The sequence below is a fragment of the Rana temporaria genome, chromosome 5, assembly GCF_905171775.1.
Source record: "Rana temporaria chromosome 5, aRanTem1.1, whole genome shotgun sequence".
NCBI classification, from domain to species: Eukaryota; Metazoa; Chordata; class Amphibia; order Anura; family Ranidae; genus Rana; species Rana temporaria.
In genome coordinates, this window is record NC_053493.1 from 301338942 (window position 1) to 301364888 (window position 25947).

Consider the following 25947-nt stretch of genomic DNA (forward strand, 5'->3'; position numbering starts at 1 on the left):
CCTGGCAGCTTGTCTCCGCCGCAAGGGTGTCAGTTAGTGGCCAGGTCTAGTGATCTTGTACAGACGCGTCAGTCGCGCTGGTGGCCCTGTGGGGTCTGTATCGGTGATTTTTTGCCATTCCTCCATGGTAGTTGCTTCCTCGGCCGCTCCACAGAGTGGATGCTGAGGAGATCCCGATGATTCTAATCGCTCCAGATTACTCTCGGCGTCCTTGGTACGCTGATATCGGGCGCCTGGTAGCGGAGGCACCCTGGCGATTGCCAGGGCAGGAGGTTCCTGTCTCAAGGTCCCATACTTCCTCCTGTTGTACAGTCACTGACTTGCTTAACATGGTTATTGGAAGCCAGACTTTAGGTGACCAGGGTCTGTCTGACTCGGTCATCTCAACAGGGCACCGTAGTCTTCTTCCGGAGGATCTACCGTCGCACCTCTCTTGGTGCGAAGGGATGGAGTGACGTCCACGGGCGTACTTTCAATGTCCAGGGTCCTGCTGTTTTTAAAGCTTGGATTGGATCTAAAAATTGCTTAAAGCACCGTTTGGGGGCAGATTTCAGCCTTGGCTGTGTTCTTTTAGTGGCCTTTTTGCGGCCCGTTCCCTGGTGGGTCCCCTTTTTTTGTGTGCAAGGGGTTTGTCATATACTTTCCCCTCTTGGCCCATCTCTTCCCCCATGAGTTTTGACTCTGGTGCTCTCGGTTCTTCAGGAACCTTCCTTTTGGAAACATCAGAGAGATTTTCTCTTGACACTATCTCAGAAGGTGGCCCCTTTAGTGGCCTTTACCTCTGTTAGAGGGGTTTCTGAGTTGGCGGTCTTGTCTTGCAAGCCGCCATGCTTGATCCCCCATAAGGATTAGGTGATGGTGCGCCCGCGACCTTCCCTTCTTCCGAAGGAGGTTTCGGCCTTTCATACTTTAGGCGTGGTACGCGCTTTGCGGGTATACCAGCCTACTACGGCTCCATTTCGGAGCTTCTGACTCTCTTTTGTGTCGGTGTCTGGTCCACAAAAGGGCCTGGCGGTCTCGTCGACCACCATTTCTCGGTGGATCGGGCAGGCCGTCATACAGGCCTATGCTCCTAAGGGCGGGCCCCCCTTTCCGGTCACGGCACTTTCGACCAGGGCAATTGGTGCTTCCTGGGTTTTTTTTTTTTTTTTTTTTTTTTTTCCCGACATCATGCGTCGGTCTCACAGGTGTGCGAGGCGGCGATTTGCTCGTCCGTTCACGCTTTTTCCAGAATTTACATGGTTGCTGTGAGTGCATCTTATGATGTTTTTTTCAGCCGCTAGTTTTTGCCGGCGGCTGTTTAAAGTTGCACCTCCTCCGTTGAGGAGCTCTGCTTGTTTTGGGGTGAAGTTAAAATTGTTTTTACTGATATATTTCCCACCCCTCGTTTTTTGACACTGCTTGGGGACGTCCCACTTGTCAAGATTTAAGGAGCTGTGTCCGTCCATGGACGATAAGAGAAAATAGGATTTTTTGTACTCACCGTAAAATCCTTTTCTCTGAAGTCCATGGACGGACACAGCTCCCACCCCTCCTTTTTAGGTTTGTACTGCTTGTTACGAACTGAGGCTGCAAGCTGCAGTGAGGAGGGTTATGTCTGGAGGGACCGCCCCCTGGGCGGGGCTGTTCAACTCTGTTAATGTAACATGTATTTAACTATTTAACATGTTTCTGCCTAGTCCTCTCCTGTAAACAGGGAACATAACCCACTTGTCAAGATTTAAGGAGCTGTGTCCGTCCATGGACTTCAGAGAAAAGGATTTTACGGTGAGTACAAAAAATCCTATTTTTTACTTTATCAGCTACTGTCAGACTTTAATTTAAGAGGAAAATATTTTTATCTTTACAACCCCTTTAAGGATTGGTAATCTGCGGTATTTAACATTTTTTTTTGTTTTTGGGGTTAATGCTGCTTTAAATTTTACAGTCACAGAAAACCTATATTCATACTCTGTCACAAATGTTTTGTGAGATTTACAAAATGTTCCCTGGACATTGAGGTACACCACAATAACAGAACCAAGGAATTTACATGCGACTACAGGAGCAGGGCGTTGCAGGTGGTCAAAGGATGTCCCATCCATATTTTTTTTTTTTGCCCAATTTAAAAGATTAGACGTCAATGAGGAGGGTGGCACTGGAATGGAATTTATTTATAGGTTTAGTGCATTTTCTTGTACATTGATATTTGCTGGTGCTCTTAAATTCTTCTTTTTTTTTTTTTTTTCTTTAGGTGAGCAAAATGGTAATCGCAATCCAGGTGGTCTGATCATTGGTGATCTTGTGAATATTGATCTAGAACTTGAAATTGTTCAGTCATTGCAACATGGTCATGGAGGCTGGACTGATGGCATGTTTGAAACACTTACAACTACGGGCACAGTCTGTGGCATTGATGAAGATCATGATATTGTAGTACAGTACCCAAGCGGAAATAGGTAAGCTCAGAAATTCACACATGGCTTTTATTAGTAAGGTGCTTTTCTATTTTGTAGAACAAGCCTTCCAGCCTAAAGCTGTATATGCACAGGCGTTTAGCCACAGTGGGAATCCCAGCGGAAGGAATCTACTGATTCTTGCTGCTGGGTTTGATAGTGGGGAGTGGATTGCTGCAGCCACTGAACCTGTACACTGCAATGATAGTCTGTTGTAGGGCAGCAACTAACGATTATTTTCATAGTCGATTAGTTGGCCGATTATTGTGTCGATTAAATGGATAATGGCCTTAAAAAAAAAAAAATAGCATTTTTTTTCAGACCAATTTGTTGGGCAGATTACAAAACACAAATTGCCGCAAAAACACATTACATGCTTTTCTGCAGCTTCTCCATTGAAGTATATTGAACCAAAAAATAAATAAAAATGGCACCGTTTTGGGTTAAAAAGTTTTTGCCCTTTCCAAATACGCAGCAGCTGAAAAGAAATCATGGATGTGAACGTGTCCCATAGGAAAACATGTAACTGAACTGTAGTGCGTTTCTTCCAAAAGCACAAAAAAACAGAGGTGTGCCTGAGATGTTTAGTAACATAATGGGGGTTAAAAAAAGTACAAAAAGAGGAAATAATCGCTACTGTAAGGGGTTATTTTTTTTACTGTGGGACAGTAAAAGTAATATTTACAGTAGCGATTTACTTTTTTGTACTATAAAGGGCTAATTTTTATTTTTTTTAACCCCATTATGTTACTGGCCGATTAATCGATTATGGAAATTGTAATCGATTAATTTCATAATCGATTAGTTGTCGATTAATCGATTAGTTGTTTCGGCCCTAGTCTGTTGGTGGCTGCAGCTATTTGTGGCTGTTCACACAGCCAGCAATTGCCTGAGTGTACAAAATGGCTCATAGGGCCTGGCAGCTAAAGGGGTAAATTGGATAAAACAAAACTGATATACTTTAATATAAAAGGCCCTTTTAACACTGGAGACATTTTTCAGGCACTTTAGCGCTAAAATCAGCGCCAGAAAAATTTACACTGGGGCGCAGCGCTGGCAGGATGTAAAACAAAGTCCCGCAAGCAGCATCTTTGGGGCGCTGTTAAAATCAATGGGCAGCGGGACTTTAAAAAGCAATCCGCTAGCGGCTGAAAAGCGCCTCTAAAACGACGGTAAATCGGCACTAACGCGGCCACGCTGTCAGTGTGAAAGCTCTAAATGGTTGCTTAACAGTTGGTTCAACCTACATATATACAGTACATACACATACCACACTTTTCTTGTGTAGGGTGATTGTAGTTGTATTTTGTCTGTGAAAAAGAGGTTCTAATAAATTTACCTTCACTATTACAAACATTTAATCTCTACTTTGCATTTTTAGGTGGACATTTAATCCAGCTGTTCTCACCAAAGCAAATGTTGTTCGAAGTGGTGATTCTGCACAAGGAGCAGAGGGAGGATCCTCGCAGTTTCAAGTAGGGGATCTAGTACAAATTTGCTACGATCTAGAGAGAATAAAGCTGCTTCAGAGAGGTCATGGAGAATGGGCCGAAGCCATGCTTCCTGTAAGGCTCTTGTTTTGTTCTTATATACTGTATGTAACATTATAGGGAGGATGTATTTATTTTGTAACGTATGAGCTGTCTGTAACTCTCTATATAAGGATAGAAATATGGTTCAATGGAATTATTGGTTTTGGACGGTCTAGAGGGCTTTTTTTTTTTTTTTTAATGCCCCCTTAGGGCAATTTCACCCTATTTATATGTCCTGTTGACCAACTATCATTGAAAGTGGAAGAAATTTCGGGTCGTCCCCTGTATAGTAAAAGTAATGAAGGGGAAGTTTTTCAGTGGAGACACTAGGTCTGTCGACAACCAGGGATTGCTGTGTGTGTGTGTGTGTGTGTGTGTGTGTGTTTCAGGGGGAAAAAAGTTCCACAGCCCCCTGCGTATAACACACAGGTACAGTTTACCCTCTATTTTCAGGGTAAAAAAAGTGGGTGTTATACACCAATAAATACAGTGTGTGTGTGTGTGTGTGTGTATGTGTGTATATATATATATATATATATATATATATATATATATATATATATATATATATATATATATTATCTATATATTATTGTAATTTTATTGTCTCCCTTTTTATATTGTAAAGTGCTGCTTAAACTGTTGGCGCTATATAAATCCAATATAATGATAAAAAGTCTACTTTAAATGTTAAAATGTCAGCTTTCTGTGATGTAAAAAAAATGAGACATAGATAAATAATTTCAGAACTTTTTCCACCTTTTTAATGTGACCTATAAACTGTACAACTCGGTTGAACAACCAACTGAAATCTTTTAGGTGTGGGAAAGATGGTTGCATAAGTGTGCACACCCTTAAACTAATACTTTGTTGAATCACCTTTTGATTTTATTACAGCACTCAGTCTTTTTGGGTAGGAGTCTATCAGCATGGCACATCTTGACTTCACAATATTTGCCCACTCTTCTTTGCAAAAACATTACAAATCTGTCAGATTGCGAGAGCATCTCCTGGGCACAGCCCTCTTCAGGTCACCTGACATATTTTCAATCGGATTCAGGTCTGGGCTCTGGCTGGGCCATTCCAAAACTTGAATTTTCTTCTGGTGAAGCCATTCCTTTGTTGATTTGGATGTATGTTTTGGGTAGTTCTAATGCTGAAACACGAAGTTCCCCTTCATGTTCAGCTTTCTAGTGGAAGCTTAAGGGTTTTGTGCCAATATTGACTGGTTTTTGGAACTGTTCATAATTCTCTCTACTTCGACTAAGGCCCCTGTTCCAGCTGACGAAAAACAGCCCCAAAGTATGATGCTGCCACCACCATGCTTCTCTGTGGGTATGGTGGTGTTTTGGGGATGTGCAGTGGTGTTTTTGCTTCAAACCTATCTTTTGGAATTATAGCCAAAAAAAGTTATAACAGCATCTGCCGAGTGAGGGGAAGATGGCCATATAATTGCAGAGCGGAAGCGGCGTCAAATTGTCACTTCCGCCCATAGCTCTTGAATTGACATTTTTTTTTAATTTATTTTTTTATTACATTTTAGTGTAAATATGAGATCTGAGGTCTTTTTGACCTCAGATCACATATTTAAGAGATCCTGTCATGCTTTTTGTTCTATTACAAGGGATGTTTGCATTCCTTGTAGAAGGAATAAAAGTGGCACAATTACATATTTTTTTTTTTTTAAACAGTGTAAAAATAAAAAGTGCAGAAGCAAACACATACCTGAGTTGTGCCTGCATATGAAAATGGTGTTCAAACCACACATGTGAGGTATCACTGCGATCATTAGAGCATTAATTCTAGCCCTAGTAACTCAAAACGTGCAACCCTGTAGATTTTTTTTTTTAAATGTCGCATATGGAGATTTTTAATGTTTGGGGGTTCCAAGTAATTTTCTAGCAAAAAAAAAAAGTCCAAACAATAGGCCTGGTCTTAAAGTGGTTAAAGGTGGAGAAAGTTTTGAAATAGTTTTTTTGTCTCTTTTTTTTTTTTTTACATCTCAGAAACCTGACATTTTAACAGGGGTGTGTAGCCTTTTTTTTTTTTTTATCCCACCGTGTGTGTGTGTGAGATCACAAAAATGAGTACACCCCTCACGTTTTTGTAAATATTTTATTATATCTTTTCATGTGACAACACTGAAGAAATTACACTACAATGTGAAGTAGTGAGTGTACAGCTTGTATAACATTTGCTGTCCCCTCAAAATAACTACACACGGCCATTAATGTCTAAACCACTGGCAACAGAAGTGAGTACACCCCTAAGGGAAAATGTCCAAATTGGGCCCAATGTGTCAATATTTTGTGTGGCCACCATTATTTTCCAGCACTGCCTTAACCCTCTTGGGCATGGAGTTCGCCAGAGCTTCACAGGTTGCCACTGGAGTCATCTTCCACTCCTCCATGACGACATTACAGAGCTGGTGAATGTTAGAGACCTTGTGCTCCTCCACCTTCCGTTTTGAGGGATGCCCCACAGATGCTTCATAGGGTTAAGGTCTGGAGACATGCTTGGCCAGTCTATCACCTTTACCCTCAGCTTCTTTAGCAAGGCAGTGGTAGTCTTGGAGGTGTTTTTGGGGTCGTTATCATGTTGGAATACTGCCCTGCAGCCCAGTCTCCAAAGGGAGGGGATCATGCTCTGCTTCAGTATGTCACAGTACATGTTGGCATTCATGGTTCCCTCAATGAACTGTAGCTCCCCAGTGCCGGCAGCACTCATGCAGCTCCGGACCACGACACTCCCACCCCCATGCTTGACTGTAGGCAAGACAAACTTGTCTTTGCTCTCTTCACCTGGTTGCTGCCACACACGCTTGACACCATCTTAACCATATAAGTTTATCTTGGTCTCATCAGACCACAGGACATGGTTCCTGTAATCCATGTCCTTAGTCTGCTTGTCTTCAGCAATCTGTTTGCGGGCTTTTTTGGGGATCATCTTTAGAAGAGGCTTCCTTCTGGGACTACAGTCATGACGACCAATTTGATGCACTGTGCGGCGTATGGTCTGAGCACTGACGGGCTGACCCTCCACCCTTTCAACCTCTCCAGCAATGCAGCACTCATACATCTATTTCCCAAAGACAACCTCTGGATATGACGCTGAGCAGGTGCACTCAACTTCTTTGGTCGACCATGGCGAGGCCTGTTCTGAGTGGAACTGCTGTATGGTCTTGGCCACCGTGCTGCAGCTCAGTTTCCGGGACTTGGCAATCTTCTTTATAGCCTAGGCCATCTTTATGTAGAGAAACCATGAATTCTTTCAGATCCTCAGAGAGTTCTTTGCCATGACGTGCCATGTTGAACTTCCAGTGACCAGTATGAGTGAGTGAGAGCGATAACACAAAGTTTAACACACCTGCTCCCCTTTTCACATCTGAGACCTTGTAGCACTAACGAGTCGCATGACATCGGGGAGGGAACATGGCTAATTGGGCCCAATTTGGGCATTTTCACTTAGGGGTGTACTCACGTTTGTTGCCAGCGGTTTAGACATTAATTGCTGTGTGTTGCGTTATTTTGAGAAGACAGCAAATTTACACTGTTATGCAAGCTGTACACTCACTACTTTACATTGTAGCAAAGTGTATTTTTTCAGTGTTATCACATGAAATGATAAAATATAATAGTTACAAAAATGTGAGGGGTGTACTTACTTTTGTGGGATACTGTATATACTTACTGTGTGTGTGTGTGTGTGTGTGTGTGTGTGTGTGTGTGTGTGTGTGTGTGTGTACACACACGAAAGGGTCAGCAACTTGATCTGTTGTAGAGGCTGACCAGAAAAAAGGTGGCCACTTTGCATCAGAAAAACACATTAGTTGTTGTTTTATTTTGTATTGTAATTTTAGTGCCATAATTTAAATATTTTTTCTTCATATATTTGCTTTCATATTCCCAGTTGCATTTCCACTTCATGACATTTTTCATTATCTGACAGATTAGTTACAGTATTACTTTTACCTGAATATGAGCAATTGTTTACATTTTTTCATTCAGACCCTTGGAAAAGTTGGAAGAGTTCAGCAAATCTATTCAGACAGTGACCTAAAGGTGGAGGTTTGTGGAACCTCCTGGACATACAACCCAATTGCTGTTTCTAAAGTGGCCTCTGTGGGATCAGCAATAAATAGTGCCACAGGCGGTATGTTTCACTTATCTGTTTTTAAAGGGGAAGTCCACCCTAACACTAAAATCGCTACATCTACTTGCATCCACAATCTAAGACTAACCTATCTAACCCTGTAAAGAAGAAATCCTTATACATACCTTTTTTGAAGCTGCTCCGGGTCTGGTCTCCAGCGGTGGAAGCTCTGCAGAGGAGACACTCGCCCACGACTGTGAAATGAATGGGAAGTGACGTCACCCATAGAGTTACTATGGGGCTTCTGTTGTCTGCTGCTGCCTGTCCTGCCTCTCCTGCACATGCCACCACAGCAAAGCCACCGCTGATAGCTCAGCGTAGGACCGGAGCGGCTTCAGAAAATATGTATACTGATTTCTTCTTTACATGGCTAGATAGGTTAGTCTTAGATTGTGAATGTCTGTAGATGTAGTGATTTTAGTGTTGGGGTGGACTTTCTCTTTAAGTCTATTAACTTTTTTGTTGTTAAATGTATAAATGGCAGGAAAACTAAAGCAAAATTTACTGTTGCCTAGTTTAGACTGTATTAGAAATATTCCTCTTGCTGCTGTAGCTTTGAAATCTTTCTAACCGCAATCAGTGCTTGTATGGTTTATGTCAGAACATCCCTAGCCGCAAAACAGAGAGAGCTGGGACATGCTGCTTTACATTGTTATGTGGCACAAGTAAATGTTGGCATTGGTTAAAAAAAAAAGTGCAGCGCTAACTTACTTCTCAATAATGGGGGAACCCTCTAATATGGAAATCTCAATAAGCTTCAATATCACCACAATACCGGTCTCTGTGACATGTAAAGTCGCATATAATACACATCCAGGCTGAAATAAGACATAAAAATGAAACTTATCAGTTTAGCCTCATAAGTGCCCATAAGTGTAGCCTTATCAGTGCCCATAAGTGTGTCATCAGTGCTGTTTATCAGTGCAGCCTGATCAGTGCCCATAAGAATCTACTCCACTTACTGTTAGACATTTATTAATATTTATGGGCACAAATTCTGTAATTTATTTTCCTTGCCTTAAATCCATTGTCACATGGTTATCAGCAAGGCCTCTTTCTGTAATGGACACAGTGCAAGCTGCTGCCTGTAAGTGACTTGTCTCATTATTGTCCCTTGCTCCCTGACCCCAGCCTGGTAAGCTTTGATTGTACAATAAAGGACAGTAAAGTAGCTTCTCAGCAAAAGGACAGTACAGATGGGCACTGCTGGAACTATCTAAAGCGGTCTGTCACATGCTGAATTTGGGGTACTAATTACCGTATTTGTCGGCGTATAAGACGACCTTTTGGATGCAAAAAAATGCATCCAAAGTCGGGGGTCGTCTTATACGTTGGATCTGTCTCCGTCAGGCTGCGGACATCCATGTTTCAGGCTGCGGGCATCTATGCTTTAAAAGCCGCGCCTCCTCCTCAGACTGTTCCGTGATAGGCGGAACACTCATTTTCCCAGCAGGGCCTCTGTTTAGTGTTCCGCCTATCACGGATGCCTTCTCATCCTCGGACGAGAGGACGTCCGTGATAGGCGGAACACTGAACATGCATGGGATGGCACAGTGGGGTCATGGGATGGCACAGCACAGTGAGATTTGAAAAATGCCTGTTTCTGTCTGTGGTGCCTGTCAGTGGTTGTTCTGGCTACCCCTCAGCTTCCAGACAGACTAGTAGGAAGGGGGTAGTCTTATACGGCGAGTATATCCCAAAACCAACATTTTTCCTGAAAGAATAGGGGGTCGTCTTATACGCCCAGTCGTCTTATCCGCCGGCAAATACAGTACTTTTTTTTTCTCTGTAAAAATGACAGATTGCCTAAGATTTAAACAGTGTTTTTGTTTTCTTTTTTTTTTTCACAAGCCTGGAGTTCAGGTTTAATGCAGAGGTAGTTTGGAAAATTTCTGTGTAGCCTGGTGCTGATTGTTGTCTTGTCTGTTAGGGCAATGGAAATAAGCTTGCACAGTGTTTACTCCCCATTTGGTCATCAGTCAAGTCAGAAAGACATAAGAGATTTCCCAAGAGGAGATTCAGTAGATGTTGTAGGAATGTCTCACTCTATATTCTCCACAAGGCATCTGTTCTAAGACCAGTCTTGCTATTCTTCTTGACTCCACAGAGAGGTTATCCCAACTTTTAAAAAAATTGTTTGAAACACAAGAATCTGGCGATCTTAATGAAGAGCTTGTGAAAGCTGCTGCAAATGGAGATGTCGCCAAAGTGGAGGACTTACTGAAGAGGCCCGATGTCGATGTGAGGAACTTTTCAATTCAATCTTTTTCTCTTATGTAAACCCCTGCTGACCAGATGTTTAATTTACATTTTTTCTCAACATTCTAAGGTAAATGGTCAGTGTGCTGGACACACAGCCTTACAAGCTGCAAGCCAGAATGGACACGTTGACATATTGAAGTTGCTTCTCAAGCATAATGTAGATGTGGAAGCTGAGGTAATATTTTTAAAGATTTTTACTTTATTTTTTTTAGATAAAGCATCGTTCATGTTCTAGATTTCTTTTTCAAAAAGAACCATTGTTTGGTAATTATAAAATTATATTAAAATATGAGATGAAAAAGTGAGGTTGAGGCCTCTAAAGACTGAATGAGACATTTGTTTATGACTAGCATATGTTAGTTACTAGAGACACAGCTGCTTTGCGGACACCTTCACATCCCATATTTGACAGGTACGCAGGAACTGGTGCACTGCCCCAAACCCAGTGTGCATCCAGGATCGTATACCAATCCCTTTACACGCGTCAAACTTGGATTGTGTCTCCGTACAGTCGAGTCATCTCCTTTCACTAACATAGGCTGACTGCATGTAGCTCTGGATACCCAAGAATGTTTTTATGGTTTAGGGGTCTCTGTGCCCATGTAAATAAGGCCCAATTTTTCTTTGCTACATTTTTTGTTTTTGGAATTACATCCATTGCATTTCACAAAACAGTAGTGAAGAACAGTCAATGGTTTGAATTAAGCATGCAACACAAATAGCTTTAAAGAGCGTACATTGATGTTACAGCTTGCAATAGCCAAAATATTTACATCCTACTCCTATGCAATAAATTGAAATAAGTCAATGCAGCCCTCGAAGTGCTAGATATAGCATGAGCAACATCAGAATTATCCAGCGAAATATAGGATAACTGGTAAAAGTTAATGAACAAGTTTAAATAAAAACAGCCCACCAGAATCCATTGTATAAGACTGAATCATACTGGGAATGGTCAATACAGTTATATGGATAGTGGCTTAGAAAGAGAGAACCATTATTTAGATTGGTCCCATGCATCCCATCACTTTATGGAATGAATAAAATATGTCTGTTAAGGTTGCGGTGAGGTGCTCCATGCCTTGAACCATAGTTATAGTATCTATGAGATGGGAGAGAAGTGGAAAGCCAACACCTAGAGATGGCTCATCTAGCTGCTGTTAAGATATGATTGGCAAACTTATTTGATTGTTAAATGCCTTAAAAAAAAAAAAAAGTAGCCCAGATCCTCCTGGCGAGTGACCCTCACAGCAACGAGCTTGCAATCTGGGCACCCAATCCAAGCCGCCTCTTTGTGTCCATTTATACATGGAAATTCATTTTTTTTTTTATTACTCCCATGCCGATATAGCTCGGGAGATGTCATTGTAGGACAACCCTATATTCCCACGTCTGTCATTTGTTATAGACTACTTTATTTTTGTATGCATTCTTTATTAATAGAACGTTTGCACAATACAATAAGCAGAAACATATTAAAAATACACGAGATATAGAGCTAATCATCCGCGTACAAATTTAGAAAAGGTACCATTAGGATACCACCATAAGTCTAGGTCAAGAATATTCAATATAGGTACAACATAAACCCATCTTGGGCCAAAAGTATACCCCAACAGACTTCAAGTAACTTCAAGTAACTAGATGGTTTAATAGTCCATCATGAAACCCAATGCAGTGTAGAATAGACAATAAAAAGTGAGAAGGGATGAAAAAGGGGGATGGGGAAGGTGAGGCATCAGTGGGAAGAGTAACAAGAATACTCCTGTTGCCTAAAGTATTTACGCTCGGCAGACAAATGGGGTTCAAGAACGCAAAGGTTCGACTATGTAAGGAGAGTGTAGCAGTGCAGGAGATAATTTAGCCAGAATCTCTTTGAATCCATCCACACAGAAAAATTCAAGTCAATAGAATCACATTTTAGAAAACCTTTCAGTATCTTCACTTTAAGGATCATTTGCTGTAGATGTTTGCTGTAAATTTATTGCATATAGATGATTTAAAAGAGGGTCGAGATTTTTTTTGCATATCCATGATTTAAAAGAGGGTCGAAATTTGGGCAATATCTGGGTTGCCCAAAATTGGATAGTAAGGCGCTGGAGCTGGGGAGATACCATAGATGCGAAAGGCCTTAGAGCAAATCTTCCAGGTGGATGCTATGGTGGGATGTTGAAGCATTGTGGGCAAAGGAAGCGTAGGACTCCAAGAAAGAACAGCCAAAGGCGATACTGCTTGTTCCACTGTGACCTATTGTTTTACCTTGGTGTTCCTGCACCAGTCCAATACTCTTACCTTACTATGGAGGAGTGTGGGGTGTAGCAAGATGACGGCGACGGAACGTTGCTTCCTTTACACATTTTGACGGGTCGCCTAATCTGATAAAACACCTGTAAGCTTATTGCTCTTAAATGGTTACAGACCCCCCCCACACACACACACACGCACTCTGCCAGTGTTGTGCGCAATTTACCAGATCATACCTTATGAGTTATTTACAAAAATAGGCGTTGTCCTCATACATATGATTAAAATCTGGGATGTGTGGTGTGCATTGATCTGAAATCTAGAGATTGAACACACCTATTTTACATACATTGGTACAGTTTTTCTTAGCCATAGTGGATTGGAAACAATAGTTGTTATATATTATATATGTCAGAATATAAATAGACTCACGGCAACAATTGTTGATTCGTTGTTTGTTTTATTCTTTATTTCACCTTTATCATCTCTATTGGCTACGTATATGATGTCTTGTCCGATACACTGCAATAATGATGTCTTTGTACCTCTATTTTTGCAATAAACGGTTCTAAAAATCAGTTTTTTGATCATGCATTACAGCATACAGATTCAGAGACAGCTAGGATATAGACAGTTAGACCCTGACAAAAAAAAACTGTAATGACCCCCATATAACCCCTCCCACTCCCAAAAATCTTTAGTTCTTTGCTAGTGTCTTTAGGTGTTGGATGTATTCTATCTTAATGAGTCTCCTCTGATTATTTTCCTTCAATTGTCGTTCCTCTGTGGCCACAGTGTCATCTTGCGCAGTTTCCCAATCGGTGTCCCACTGCAAAAACTTTGGGACTGTACCCAGACCCCACCTTTGAAGATGCGGGGCTAGCCTGCAGTGTTGCTTCAGACATTGGTTACTGCATTTAGGAACCCACCTGTGCACGTGGTGTGTTGTGTTAGCAGCAGGGTGCTATACACTTCCAGGGCAGAGGCATACCATAACATTGTCACCCTGTACCTGAAGACTTCCTCCCCTGTGGGATTCCCTCCTCCAAAGGAGTAAGTGTGTTGGCTGTATTAATACATAAAGTGCTGTGCTAATACACGAAGCAAGTCCTTATAGGGGTTGTAAAGGATCGATTTATTTTCTAAATAGGTTACTTTTAAGCTAGGCATTGTATATTGTCATTTTCAGGGTTTTTTTCCGCCAAATGTTTTGGCCCTTCACGTAAAAGTATACATAAAAAAAAAAAACTGACATGTCGCTTTTGCCAGATATTACTGCAACTGAACGTGACCCATGCAAGTATATGGGGTCATCCTGCAACTACATGCAGTGCATGTGATTACGGCATGTAAGGCTGCATTTAAATCATGTGGTAAGGAGGCACTGACTGTCAAACGCTTCTGCAAATAGATCACTGGAAATCACTATTGAGAGGGATGACAAAAGTTGACGCATATGTGAATGAGTCTTTAAACTTCTTAAATACCTTCAGTTGTTGAGCTGCCTATCAGCTCTGTACATGCCTCCTGCCAACTTAAGGAGTGTGCATTGCAGGCTAATATGCTTTTGCTATTTGTCCAAACCGCAAAATATTACACTTACAATGGGGTCTTGCCTGCACTGCAAGGACAGAATGCTTGCTTGTTCAGTCTAGGGAGAGTGGAATAAGCCGTAGATATTTGCCTTATTCCACATTCTTTTGCAGGTTTCCTCCACATTGTGCAATGGTTTCCCCAAATCCGATTTCTCTTGCTCTGCCAATAGCAGTTTTCTGACCTTGTCACATACAACGCTAGACAAGCATTCTTCCATTTTATGTGATGACAAGGGTACGTCCCCATTCCAAAGCATTGAAGAAAAGGGGAGGGCTCCAGCTGATTGGGGGAGTAAGGAATATTTCTCTGCCTCCAGATTCAAAGAGCTATCCCAGAGTTCGGCTTTAAGAAAACTGTATACAGTAAGGCATGATGTCAAACATATTGATAGTAGATTTGGGGTTTACATGCATGTTAAAGTGGAGTTCCACCCAAAAATGGAACTTCCACTTTTTGGAGCCCCCCCCCCGGTGTCACATTTGGCACTTTTCAGGGGAGGAGGAAGCGGATACCTGGGTAATACAGATATTTGCTCCTACTTCCTGACATAGATCACAACGGTGACATACATCATGTCCGGCGCCTACACTTTCCTCCCCCGCTGTCTTCTGGGAAACACAGAGGTCCCAGAAGGTAGCGAGGACCAGTGAGGAGATGCAGTGCGCCTTGTGCATGCGCAGTAGGGAACCGGGAAGTGAAGTCGCAAGGCTTCATTTCCTGATTCCCTCACAGAGGATGGCGGAGGGGGCAGCCCAGAGCCAAGCCATTGATCGGCCTCGGCTGCTGACATTGCGGGCATCCTGGACAGGTAAGTGTGCATTTATTAAAAGTCAGCAGCTGCTGTATTTGTAGCTGCTGGCTTTTTTTTTTTTTTTAGACGGAGCTCTGCTTTAATATTTCATGCTTATGTAGCTTATCTGTGTTTACACATTTCTGTAAATCTCTTGTCACTATTCCATGGTGGTTTACAAGATTTTTTATGTATAATATGTAATTGAGGTTTTTGCCTCTGTTTTAGTAAGTTCCATATGAATTGGCTAAAATTCTTCTATAAATTTTGTAGGATAAAGATGGAGACCGTGCTGTTCATCATGCTGCATTTGGAGATGAAGGTTCTGTGATTGAAGTGCTGCACAGAGGTGGTTCAGACCTAAATGCTCGTAACAAGCGCAGACAGACCCCACTACACATTGCTGTTAATAAAGGCCACTTGCAAGTTGTTAAAACTTTACTGGACTTCGGCTGTCATCCTAGTCTTCAGGTAAATCCTTTTATTAACATTTATATAATACTAATTCCTAAGTCTTACTAACTATATATTGTCTCAGTCATTTTAGTCTATTACTGTCTATGCTCTGCTACAGCTTTGATAATGTGATATGCTTTAGGGCTTGTTCACATGGGGCGCATTACTGCAGGCCTGTGTTTTCCTGGCAAGGGGATGCACAGAGGCTACATGCATCTCCGGGTCAGCATCCCATTAATTTCTATTGGGACATGTGGCTGGACAGACACATCCGCTTTGTCCTAATATGGCATGGAGGTGAGTGTGGGTGCAGATCCCCTAACACATACAGGGTGCGTTTGGGGACCGACACTCGTCCACATGTTGTATTAAAATGCAGCTGCGTGTCCCAATAGAAATGAATGGGACGCCAGCACAGGGATACACTTAACATGGGAGGGATGCATGGGTTGTGCAGTAAAACGCAACATGTGAATGAGCCTTTGGTTTATTGGTTTGGCTGCAGTAAGAAGTGTCATTTATGTTAACTTGCAAAAATAAAGAGTAAATGATTTAGGCAAGCAAGTTGGTCTGTCCACTGACAAGATAAAGGGGCAACAGTCTGGCAGCTGAAAATGTCAAAATCTAATAATGACAGATTTTTCATCAGTTTAAACTAGAATGCTCACTACATTCTAAGGGATATTCTGTAATTGTTTAACCACTTAAGCCCCGGACCAATATGCTGCCTAAAGACCCAAGGGGTTTTTACAGTTCGGGACTGCGTTGCTTTAACAGACAATTGCGCGGTCGTGCGACGTGGCTCCCAAACAAAATTGGCGTCCTTTTTTCCCCACAAATAGAGCTTTCTTTTGGTGGTATTTGATCTCCTCTGCGTTTTTTTTTTTTTTGCGCTATAAACAAAAATAGAGCGACAATTTTGGAAAAAATTCAATATTTTTTACTTTTTGCTATAATAAATATCCCCCAAAAACATATATAAAAATGTTTTTTTCCCTCAGTTTAGGCCGATACGTATTCTTCTACCTATTTTTGGTAAAAAAAATCGCAATAATCGTTTATCGGTTGGTTTGCGCAAAATTTATAGCGTTTACAAAATAGGGGATAGTTTTATTGCATTTTTATTTTATTTTTTTACTACTAATGGCGGCGATCAGCGATTTTTTTTTTTTTCGTGACTGCGACATTATGGCGGACACTTCGGACAATTTTGACACATTTTTGGGACCATTGTCATTTTCACAGCAAAAAATGCATTTAAATTGCATTCTTTATTGTGAAAATGACAGTTGCAGTTTGGGAGTTAAACACAGGGGGCGCTGTAACATTTAGTGTTCATTTAGTGTGTGTTTACTACTGTAGGGGGGTGTGGCTGTAGGACTGACATCATCGATCGAGTCTTCCCTATAAAAGGGATCACTCGATCGATGCGCCGCCACAGTGAAGCACGGGGAAGCCGTGTTTACACACGGCTCTCCCCGTTCTTCAGCTCCGGGGAGCGATCGCGACGGAGCGGCTATAAACAAATAGCCGCGCCGTCGTCCCGGATCGCTCCCCGAGGCTTACCGACCGCCGCATGTATCGTGGGGGGAGGGGGGTCCCGATCGGACCCCCCACCCACGTCAAGCAGAGCACGTACAGGTACGTTGATGTGCCTGTCCGTGCCATTCTGCTGACGTATATCTACATGAGGAGGTCGGCGAGTGGTTAAGTAACCTTTCTTTGCTAGTTAAAGCGGGGGTTCACCCTATTAAAAAAAAAAAAAATTTTTTTTTTTATTCTAGCATTACATTCGGCATCGTAGCGCGAGCTACAGTATGCCGGTCTTACATTTTTTATCCCCGTACTCACTGTGCTATTGTACATTGAAGATTCCGGGGAATGGGCGTTCCTATGGTGAGAGAAGGTGATTGACGGCCGGCCCTGGCACGTCACGCTTCTCCGGAAATAGCCGAAATAGTCTTGGCTCTTCACGGCGCCTGCGCATAGCCTGTGCGCAGGCGCCGTGAAGAGCCGAGACCTACTCCGGCTGTCTTCGGGGAGCGTGACGTGCCAGAGCCGGCTGTCAATCATCCTCCCTCTCCATAGGCACGCCCATTCCCCGCGGGAGTCGGAATCTTCAATGTGCAATATCACAGTGAGTACGAGGATAAAAAATGTAAGACCGGCATACTGTAGCTCGCGCTACGATGCCGAATGTAATGCTAGACTGATGTTAAGGAGGGTGAACCACCGCTTTAATAGAGCAAAACACAAGGTCATTGTCTATTGTATTAATACTGCAATTTTTCTTTCACTGCATACTGTGTCTATACTAGACTAAAGTGGACCTTGCAAGAAAATTGTTGGGCTTTCCTTATGGGTGGTCTCTCTGTAGTGGTCCTGCATCCACAATGGTGCCATCTCTGTCTTCTAATTGACTTTACATTTTAGGTCAGGGCGATAGTCTTGGGATTCCTTGTTAGGTATGAGGATTAGGGCTGTGGAATGTCGTATATAAATCATCTGGGTGTACGGGGGATTTACCATGTACTGCATTTGTTATATGCAGCATAATGGTACAGCATTTTGTTAGTATTGTCTACTCTATTCGACTGGATCTTCCCTCCTCTTTATTTTAACTAGGCGCTGTTTTTCCTGTCAGCTGTGCTTTGTTTCTCCCAGCCAGGAAGTGATAATTTTCCCGTTTAACTTTCCTGCTGTTTTCTTTGAACCAGAAAAGTGCAACGCAGATGATATCACTGCACGTTTGTGCCCCCTGATGACTGCTTCATGCTTATGCTCTGCTGTTTCTTCTCAAAACATAAACTGGCAGAGTTGTGCACCCGCCCAAACTGGGCCATTGGCTCCAATTGCTGTCAATCGCAGCAAATGATGAGGGAGCCGAGGGCGGGGCTGAGTCCTGCTGTCTGTGTGAATAGATGCAGACAGCGAGGCTCAAGCTGCTTTCTGTGGGGGCTTTTGGCAGGGGGAAGTAGCCAGGAGCACTGGTGGGGGACCCGAGACAAAGAGTATAGGGGCTGCTCTGTGCAAAACTATTGCACAGAGCAGACAAGTATGAAATGTTTCTTATTTGAATAGAATAAAAACTTGGGTAAGAATCACTTTAGATTTAGAGACCTGTCGCAGATGGGGAAGAGAGGTCGAGTGGAAACAGTGAATTGTCTCAATTAATTTTAATAACCCAAACGTAACCAAAGAAGTCGGTAATCTCAAGGGCGGCGTGTAGAGTAGCAGCAGTATCTTACAGATACAGCAATATATCTGCATACATGGATATCTTTTACACCCAGGGGCCCACCAGCAATCCCGAACGGAGTCTGTAGCTTGTATTGGGTTTTCCAAGGAGTTTTAAAGCTAGGGCAAAGAATTCAGGGGAAAGTGGGCATTTCTGTTGTGTACCCCAATGCAGCGTAAAGGGTTGTAAAAATGTGTTGTTGGTTTGGCCTTTAGGTGCTGTATATAGTGTTTGCAACCATGAAACAAAATTGGGCCCAAAGCTAAATTTATAAAGGTATTTCCACTCGACCAAATTAAAAGTATTTTCCTGTGTTAAGGGAAACAACCACTCTGAATCCCCCAAGCGAGTTGGCTACAGAGATGTTTGTGAAGAGACAAATATTTGTCTTTTCCTCTACCTGGATTGAAGACAGTCTGACGATCATGGATCAAAGTGAGAATCGCCTCACTTAACCTATTCGCAAGGATTTCGGTCATAATTTTGGCATCTGCACTTAAAAAAAGAGATGGGGGCTATAGGAGGCACTGGGTCCTTTCCAGGCCTTGGGATAAATACTATTACTGCTGACATGACAGCAACAATTTCCGACCCTTCTGAGCCTTAATTATAGTACAATTGAAGATGCAGTGTCGACTCCTCCATTTAAAGCGGTAGTTCACCCTCTAGTACTTGATGTTACCATCGAGACAGGCATTGTAGCGCGAGCTACAGTATGCCTGTCCCGATTTTTTTAACCCCGTACTCACCTCGTAGTCGTCCATCGTAGATTTCGGCTCCCGCGGGGAATGGGCGTGCCTATGGAGAGGGAGGATGATTGACGGCCGGCCCTGGCACGTCACTCTCCCCGAAGACAGCCGGAGTAGGTCTCGGCTCTTCACGGCGCGTGCGCACAGGCTATGCGCACGCGTCGTGAAGACCAAGCCTATTTCGGCTATTTCCGGAGAAGCGTGACGCGCCAGAGCCGGCCGTCAATCATCCTCCGTCTCCAGAGGCACGCCCATTCCCCGGTATCTTCGATGGACGACTACAAGGTGAGTATGGGGGGAAAAATTCGGGACAGGCATACTGTAGCTCGCGCTACAGTGCCTGATTTAAAGGTAAAAGAAAAAAAAAATTTTTTTTTCCTGTCGATAGGGTGAACCCCCGCTTTAAGTTTAAACAAATACTATCAGTAAGCCATCGGGCCCAGAGGTCTTTCAAGGTTAAAGAACAACTATAGCCTGTTGTACTTCCTCTACTATGATTGGAATATCTAGGTAGTTGCATTGGGCATGGAAAAGAATCGGGAGGTCTAACGTATCAAGATAGCGAATCAAGTCAGTCCACTTGTTTTGTATCTAACCCTATAAGTGTTTACAGTGTTATAGTAATCCGCAAGCCATTGGTTAGTAAGGGCAGGGTCCAGGACCAGGGCACCTTCCAAGATCTGTATACTAGCTATATTGGCAATTGGTGTGTGTTCTTTTTATAACCAGACTAGTAGCTTCCCTTTCTTTTTTTGTTGGATAAAGCATTTTTTTTCTAGTAATGGAGGTCTGTAATAGTAAAATGTCCCTATATGCCACTATCAGTGTGTCATATGTGTTGGGGGTCTGGGTTCTGGGCAAAAAGGATTTCCAGTTGTTGAGCCTGAGCCTCTGTCTGGACCAGTTCAGACTCTTTCCTTGTGTCTTGTGTCAAGAATCCTGTCCTTTCTGCAGCTGGATTTGAACCAGCATTTGACGGTCAGATGTCTGCCTGTCTTATCTTGCTTGAGAGAGCATTTACCTCCTTGATTTAGACCTTTTGTACAGGGAGTCTCCCATGTAGCCCCCCGCCCCCCCATTTATTACTCTGTGGGATCTGAGTCTGGTTCCCTCTTCTCTGCAAAAATAATTCTATGAACTAATTATAATCTTTCCCCCTCTCTGCTCTGAACCTCTGTTTTTTTTGTTTTTAAGCCATTACCTCTACGAGCCGAGTGTGTGCACTGGCAGCCTTGTCCTGCAAGGCCCCTTCTTATTTTGCTTAGTGACATGGTGGTGTTGAGGACCAGGACTTCCTTTTAGCCTAGGGTGGACAGTGTAGCTATCCACCACTACAGCTCGGCACCACCTGCACGGATTTAAATGCGGACAAGTGACAGCATCATTGGGGGGGTGGTTGTCGACAAATGTTTTCTTCTGTTACTAGGTGGTCTCTAACCTGTTCTGTGTTGGCATTATCAAAGTATTCCAAAAGCTTAGCTTAAAGCCGAGTTCCACCCAAAAATTGAACTTCCGCTTATCCGCCACCTTCCAGGGAGGAGGGGGGAGCAGATACCTGCCCAATACAGGTATTTGCTCCCACTTGCGGCGATCTATGCCATGTCCAGCCCCCCGCTGTCTTCTGGGAGACGCACAGGTCCCAGAAGACAGTAGAGACCAGTCAGGACGTGCAGTGCGACTCGCTCTGCGCAGTAGGGAACCAGGCTGTGAAACCGCAAGGCTTCACTTCCTGATACCTTTACTGAAGAGGCCGGCACCTCCACCCAGGAGTCGAGGGATGGGTCAGGTTCGGGTCAGGACATCGCGGGCGCCCTGGGCAGGTAAGTGTCCTTATTTTAAAGGTTCAGCAGCTGCAGTATTTGTAGCTGGTGACTTTTTTTTTATTTTCTTTTTCTTTTGGCGGAACTCCGCTTTAAGAACAAGGCAGCCAGTATAAAAAGTCAGCAATGGCAGCCTTTCTGCTTCTCTCAGTGAAGGTTCCCTTTTAAGACCCAAGTCCAGCTTTTCCTACCGGCTCGCAGAACAATTTCTGTGTTAAGCATTTCTGCTTGCACGGTTTTCATGCGATTCACTGCATTTTTTTCCCCCTCCCTTTTTTTTAAATTTTTTTTCTTATTTGTCCACCCTCACCTGCAGCCTCTTGGCATCCTGTTGCCAGGACCAGCCTGCCTGTACTACACACTAGGGAGTCGTCTATGAGACATCAGGAAGTGTCAGCTAGCTTCCAAAATCAAGATGGCGGCACGGATGTTCAGGAATCCCAACAAATAAATGGCTGCGGGGAAAGACCATGCTGGATACCATAAGCTATCAAGTACCCGTTTCTTCAAAGACAGATACAGTGATTGTTGGGTGTCCCCACTGTCAGAATACACTGAGGAAAATCTGACAGGGAAATCTACTGATGGACCTCTGTACAACTTCCCTGTCCATACAATATATGGATGGGAAGTCAGCCGGTCAGTGCTGAACTGGCTGAATTTCAATCCATGTATGGGTGGCTTAAAATTCATCTCCATGATTAAAGGCTGCACTGACCAGTAGATAGAAAGGGGTGGATCAGACCCAGCGATCTGGGGGGGCGGTCACTGTTTGCTTTTCAGAGCTTCATCGGAACTGACAGTAGGGGAATCTGTCATATGGGCACCCAGAGGTCACTATTAACTACTTTAAGTGTCAGTTTTCCTTCTTAATTCTGTCCACCTACTATCCCTTGGAAATGGTGCTTATTTTAAGCTGAGATCAAATCAGAAGAAAGTGATGTTTGGCTTGTGTTGCAATGCTTCCAGATATGGCATAATCTGAATGCTGCTGTATTAAATGAAGAGGAAAATTCCATTAAATTGGAAACTCTTGTTGTTTGCATCCAGAAAGACATGTTTTTGTAGAATAATAACAGGCCACCCAACCACTTGGCTGAAAACAAAGTATCTATGTCTACTTCAGCCAAATGATGCTGAACATAAACTAGTGTCTTTTTAGTCCATTTTCTGAACATGACCAGTTATTCTATGCAGCAATTATTTTTTTTTTTTTTTTTTTTTTGTGCACAGCAGATTGTTCACTTTGAATTATAAACTTAGCGTGTGGTATGGAATTAAAGGTCAGCTCCCGCTTCTTTAATTTTGAGTAAAGTGGAGAAGGTTTAAAAGCTGTTTCAGGTTTTTATTGTGATTTCATTGAAATGTCCCCCTTACCTTTTATTCGTGACACCAGGACGAGAAATGAGAGGAATTGGTGTGACAAGAAAATGGTCAGCAATAACAACCTTCCCTTTTTTTCACTTTTTTTTTGCGTCCCCTGTAACTGTTGGGGAGTTTTTTTCTAAGGTTGTCCCGATACCACTTTTTTAGGACTGAGTACAAGTACCGATACTTTTTTTGCATGTACTCGCCGATGCCGAATACCGATACTTTTTTTAAAAATATGTCCCCAACAAATGCAGCCATGTCACCCACGAGAAAGCCAAGCACCCCCCCCCCCCGCCGCCGTCGCCTAGTTGATCAGCGCGGGGAACATTACAGCCTTCATTTGAATAGCTGTGTGTTCCCCTGCCGCGCCTCGTCATATATAGCCCCTCTCCCTTATCCGGGCACTTTGATAGACAGATCACCTATCCAATCCTGGGACGGGTGATCTGTCTATCAAAGTGCCCCGACAAGGGGGAGGGGCTATATATGACGAGGCGCTGCGGGGGAACACACAGCATTTGGGTGAAGCATCGGGAGCATTTGCACGAGTAGAACATAAAACATGGTTTGGGACTTTGAATGAGGCATATAGACACATGCCTCCATCCCCGAAAATGGAAAAAGAGAAGAAGTTGGGACTTTAAATGAGATGCGATTTGATGCAAACAGTAGTAAAGTAATAAATGCGTAATAACCAAGCTCAAACTTACCACCCAAACAGCAAGCCAAATTCAACGGTCTAACTTGTATGTTAAAAGCAGAGGATTGGTTGCACACATTTGCAAATGCATGGGTAAGCTACAGGCCTCTTCAAGGCTCTCTGCGTATCTGTAGTCCTAACTAAACTGATATAGTTTCCTCAATAGGAGGCATACAAATACTAATGAGTAGATGGAGGACAGGTGACTAGGGGTATGTGTCCCCGCCTCCACCTAAGATGGTATGGTAGTGAGAAGCATTGGAAAAGACGCATAAGGGTAATTATATAAAAATATCAAAATCGCATCTCCATCCCTGTAATATGACATAAAACATGGTTTGGGACTTTGAATGAGGCATATAGACACATGCCTCCATCCCCGAAAATGGAAAAAGAGAAGAAGTTGGGACTTTAAATGAGATGCGATCAAATCGCATCTCATTTAAAGTCCCAACTTCTTCTCTTTTTCCATTTGCACGAGTAGAAGTACTCGCGCAAATGCTCAGTATCTGTCCCGGTACTAGTATCGGTATCGGGACAACCCTATTTTTTTCCCAACATATCCGGTAACTGAGACACTATGGATTTTACTAAAATTGGAGAGTGCAAAATCTGGTGCAGTTCTGCACAGAAACAAATCAACTTTCTTTTTTTTTTTTGTCAGCTTAATAGATCAAGCTGAAATTAGAAGCTGATTGGCTACCACACACAGCTGCACCAAATTCTCCCCCCCCCTCCAGTTTTAATAAATCAACCCCTTTATCATCAGAATAGGAAGTGAAGGGGATCTCTCTTAGTTACATAGTTGGTAAGGTTAAATAAAGACACCAGTCCATCCAGTTCAACCTGTGGTGTGTTTGCATGTGTTTGTCAATAGTAAATTGTATATCTCTTTATGTTGTGATTGTTAAGATGATCAACTCAATAGTTTTTTGAAACGATCGATGCTTCCTGCTGATACTAGAGCTGGGCGATTTAAAAAAATAAAATAAAAAATCTGCGTTAACTTGATTCGTGATTTTGAATTGAGTATTTTTTTTTTTTTTTTTTATGGATTTTGTGGCATCCAGCCTCGCGGACTAGGCCGAAGCCACGGCCTCGCCTAAAAACTTCTGCCCGCAGCTCTTCAGGACTGGCACGGTGTCAGCGCTGGTCCTGGTGAAAAATAAAAAAATCTATTTTCTGAAAATCTGAATCGATTTGACCTCTCAATACGATTCAGGTTTCAAATCGATTTTTTCCCCCAGCCCTAGCTGATGCCACTGTTTGTGGAAGCAAATTCCATATCCTTACTGCTCTGATAGTAAAGAACCCTTTTACGCAGTTTAAGGTTAAACCGATTCTCTCTAATTGGAACAAAAGACAGAAATTAAACCTTGAGAGGGGTTTTATTACTTTCCTATTCTATGCAAAACAAAGTTATTTGTGGACTTCAAACCTTTATGTGAAATTCATTATTTGTGAAGCTTGGAAATTGAATCTGACCAATACTGTCCACATAAAGAGTAAGATATGTTAACCTACCTTATAGTAATGGTAAAAACATCACCTGACATACGCTTTTACCTCAAGGGGGTGGGGTAGATTTGTGACTGTGTGAATGGACACAGAGCAACGGCTTGGGAGTGAGCCCGCTTGGGTGCCCTCAGAGCAAGCTGCTTTCTCTGGGGGCAGGAGGGGAGGGGCCAGGAGCGCTGGCCCCCATGACGTCTTTTAGGATAGCATGCCGGCGCACCTCACTCTGACACACTGTCCGATCATGGTAAGGAGCCTCTGACAGGTGCTCCTGACCACGTGATCACATGTGACCAATCACGGCATGAACCAGGAAGTGCCGGTAAAATTCTTTCCTCAGTTTGAGCTGACAGGAAGAGCCGTTCGGCGGCTCTCCCTTATTAAAGGCTTACCTGTAGCATGAAGGGTTTACAACCACTTTAAAGTGATTGTAAACGTTAGCCAACAAGCATGTTTCTCTTGCATGCAAATTGCACTGCACTGGCACTCCAAATCGAATGTAAATATTGCACCGCATCAGTGTGAACCTGGGAGGGTGAATTTTGAAAGTAGCAGATATTATTCATACATAATCTATGTTGTGTTTTTTCTGTGTATTAGTTCCTGATTTAAGATGGCTGTAATTAATCTAAGTAATTCAAATTTCTCTGGTTTGAAGGACTCTGAAGGTGATACTCCCCTCCATGATGCAATAAGCAAAAAACGAGATGATATCCTGGCTGTGTTGTTAGAGGCTGGAGCAGATGTTACCATTACCAATAACAATGGATTTAATGCCCTTCATCATGCTGCTCTAAGAGGAAATCCCAGGTAATGTCTTGATTGTACTTTTTTTTTTCTTATACATAGTATGTTAGAGACTCTAGTACTGAACACTGACTGTCGGACCATACATACATACGGTATGTTGATTTTAGTATGGGTGCCTGAGCTTGCTGTAAAAGTCAGCAGACGTAGACAGTGGCTCCATGGACAGACCCCAGTTTTCAGCTTGTCGGTTTATTTAAATACATGCTGATAACCTCAGAAGTTACTTTTTTCCCCATGTATGGGAATTTCTATAATATAGTGGACTTTGATTTTTTTC

At 42.8% G+C, this 25947-nt stretch overlaps 1 protein-coding gene across 2 annotated transcripts in view; it reads left to right on the top strand.

The window, feature by feature from the left end:
* Nucleotides 1-25947, top strand: part of MIB1 (MIB E3 ubiquitin protein ligase 1) — a 110462-nt gene that overhangs the window by 38021 nt on the left and 46494 nt on the right. For both annotated transcript variants that reach the window (XM_040354055.1, XM_040354054.1), the window contains exons 6-12: nt 2234-2438; nt 3817-4000; nt 7975-8119; nt 10227-10360; nt 10449-10556; nt 15285-15482; nt 25519-25670. In XM_040354055.1, the coding sequence (XP_040209989.1) occupies nt 2234-2438; nt 3817-4000; nt 7975-8119; nt 10227-10360; nt 10449-10556; nt 15285-15482; nt 25519-25670 (1126 nt within the window). The remainder of the gene's footprint in view (nt 1-2233; nt 2439-3816; nt 4001-7974; nt 8120-10226; nt 10361-10448; nt 10557-15284; nt 15483-25518; nt 25671-25947) is intronic.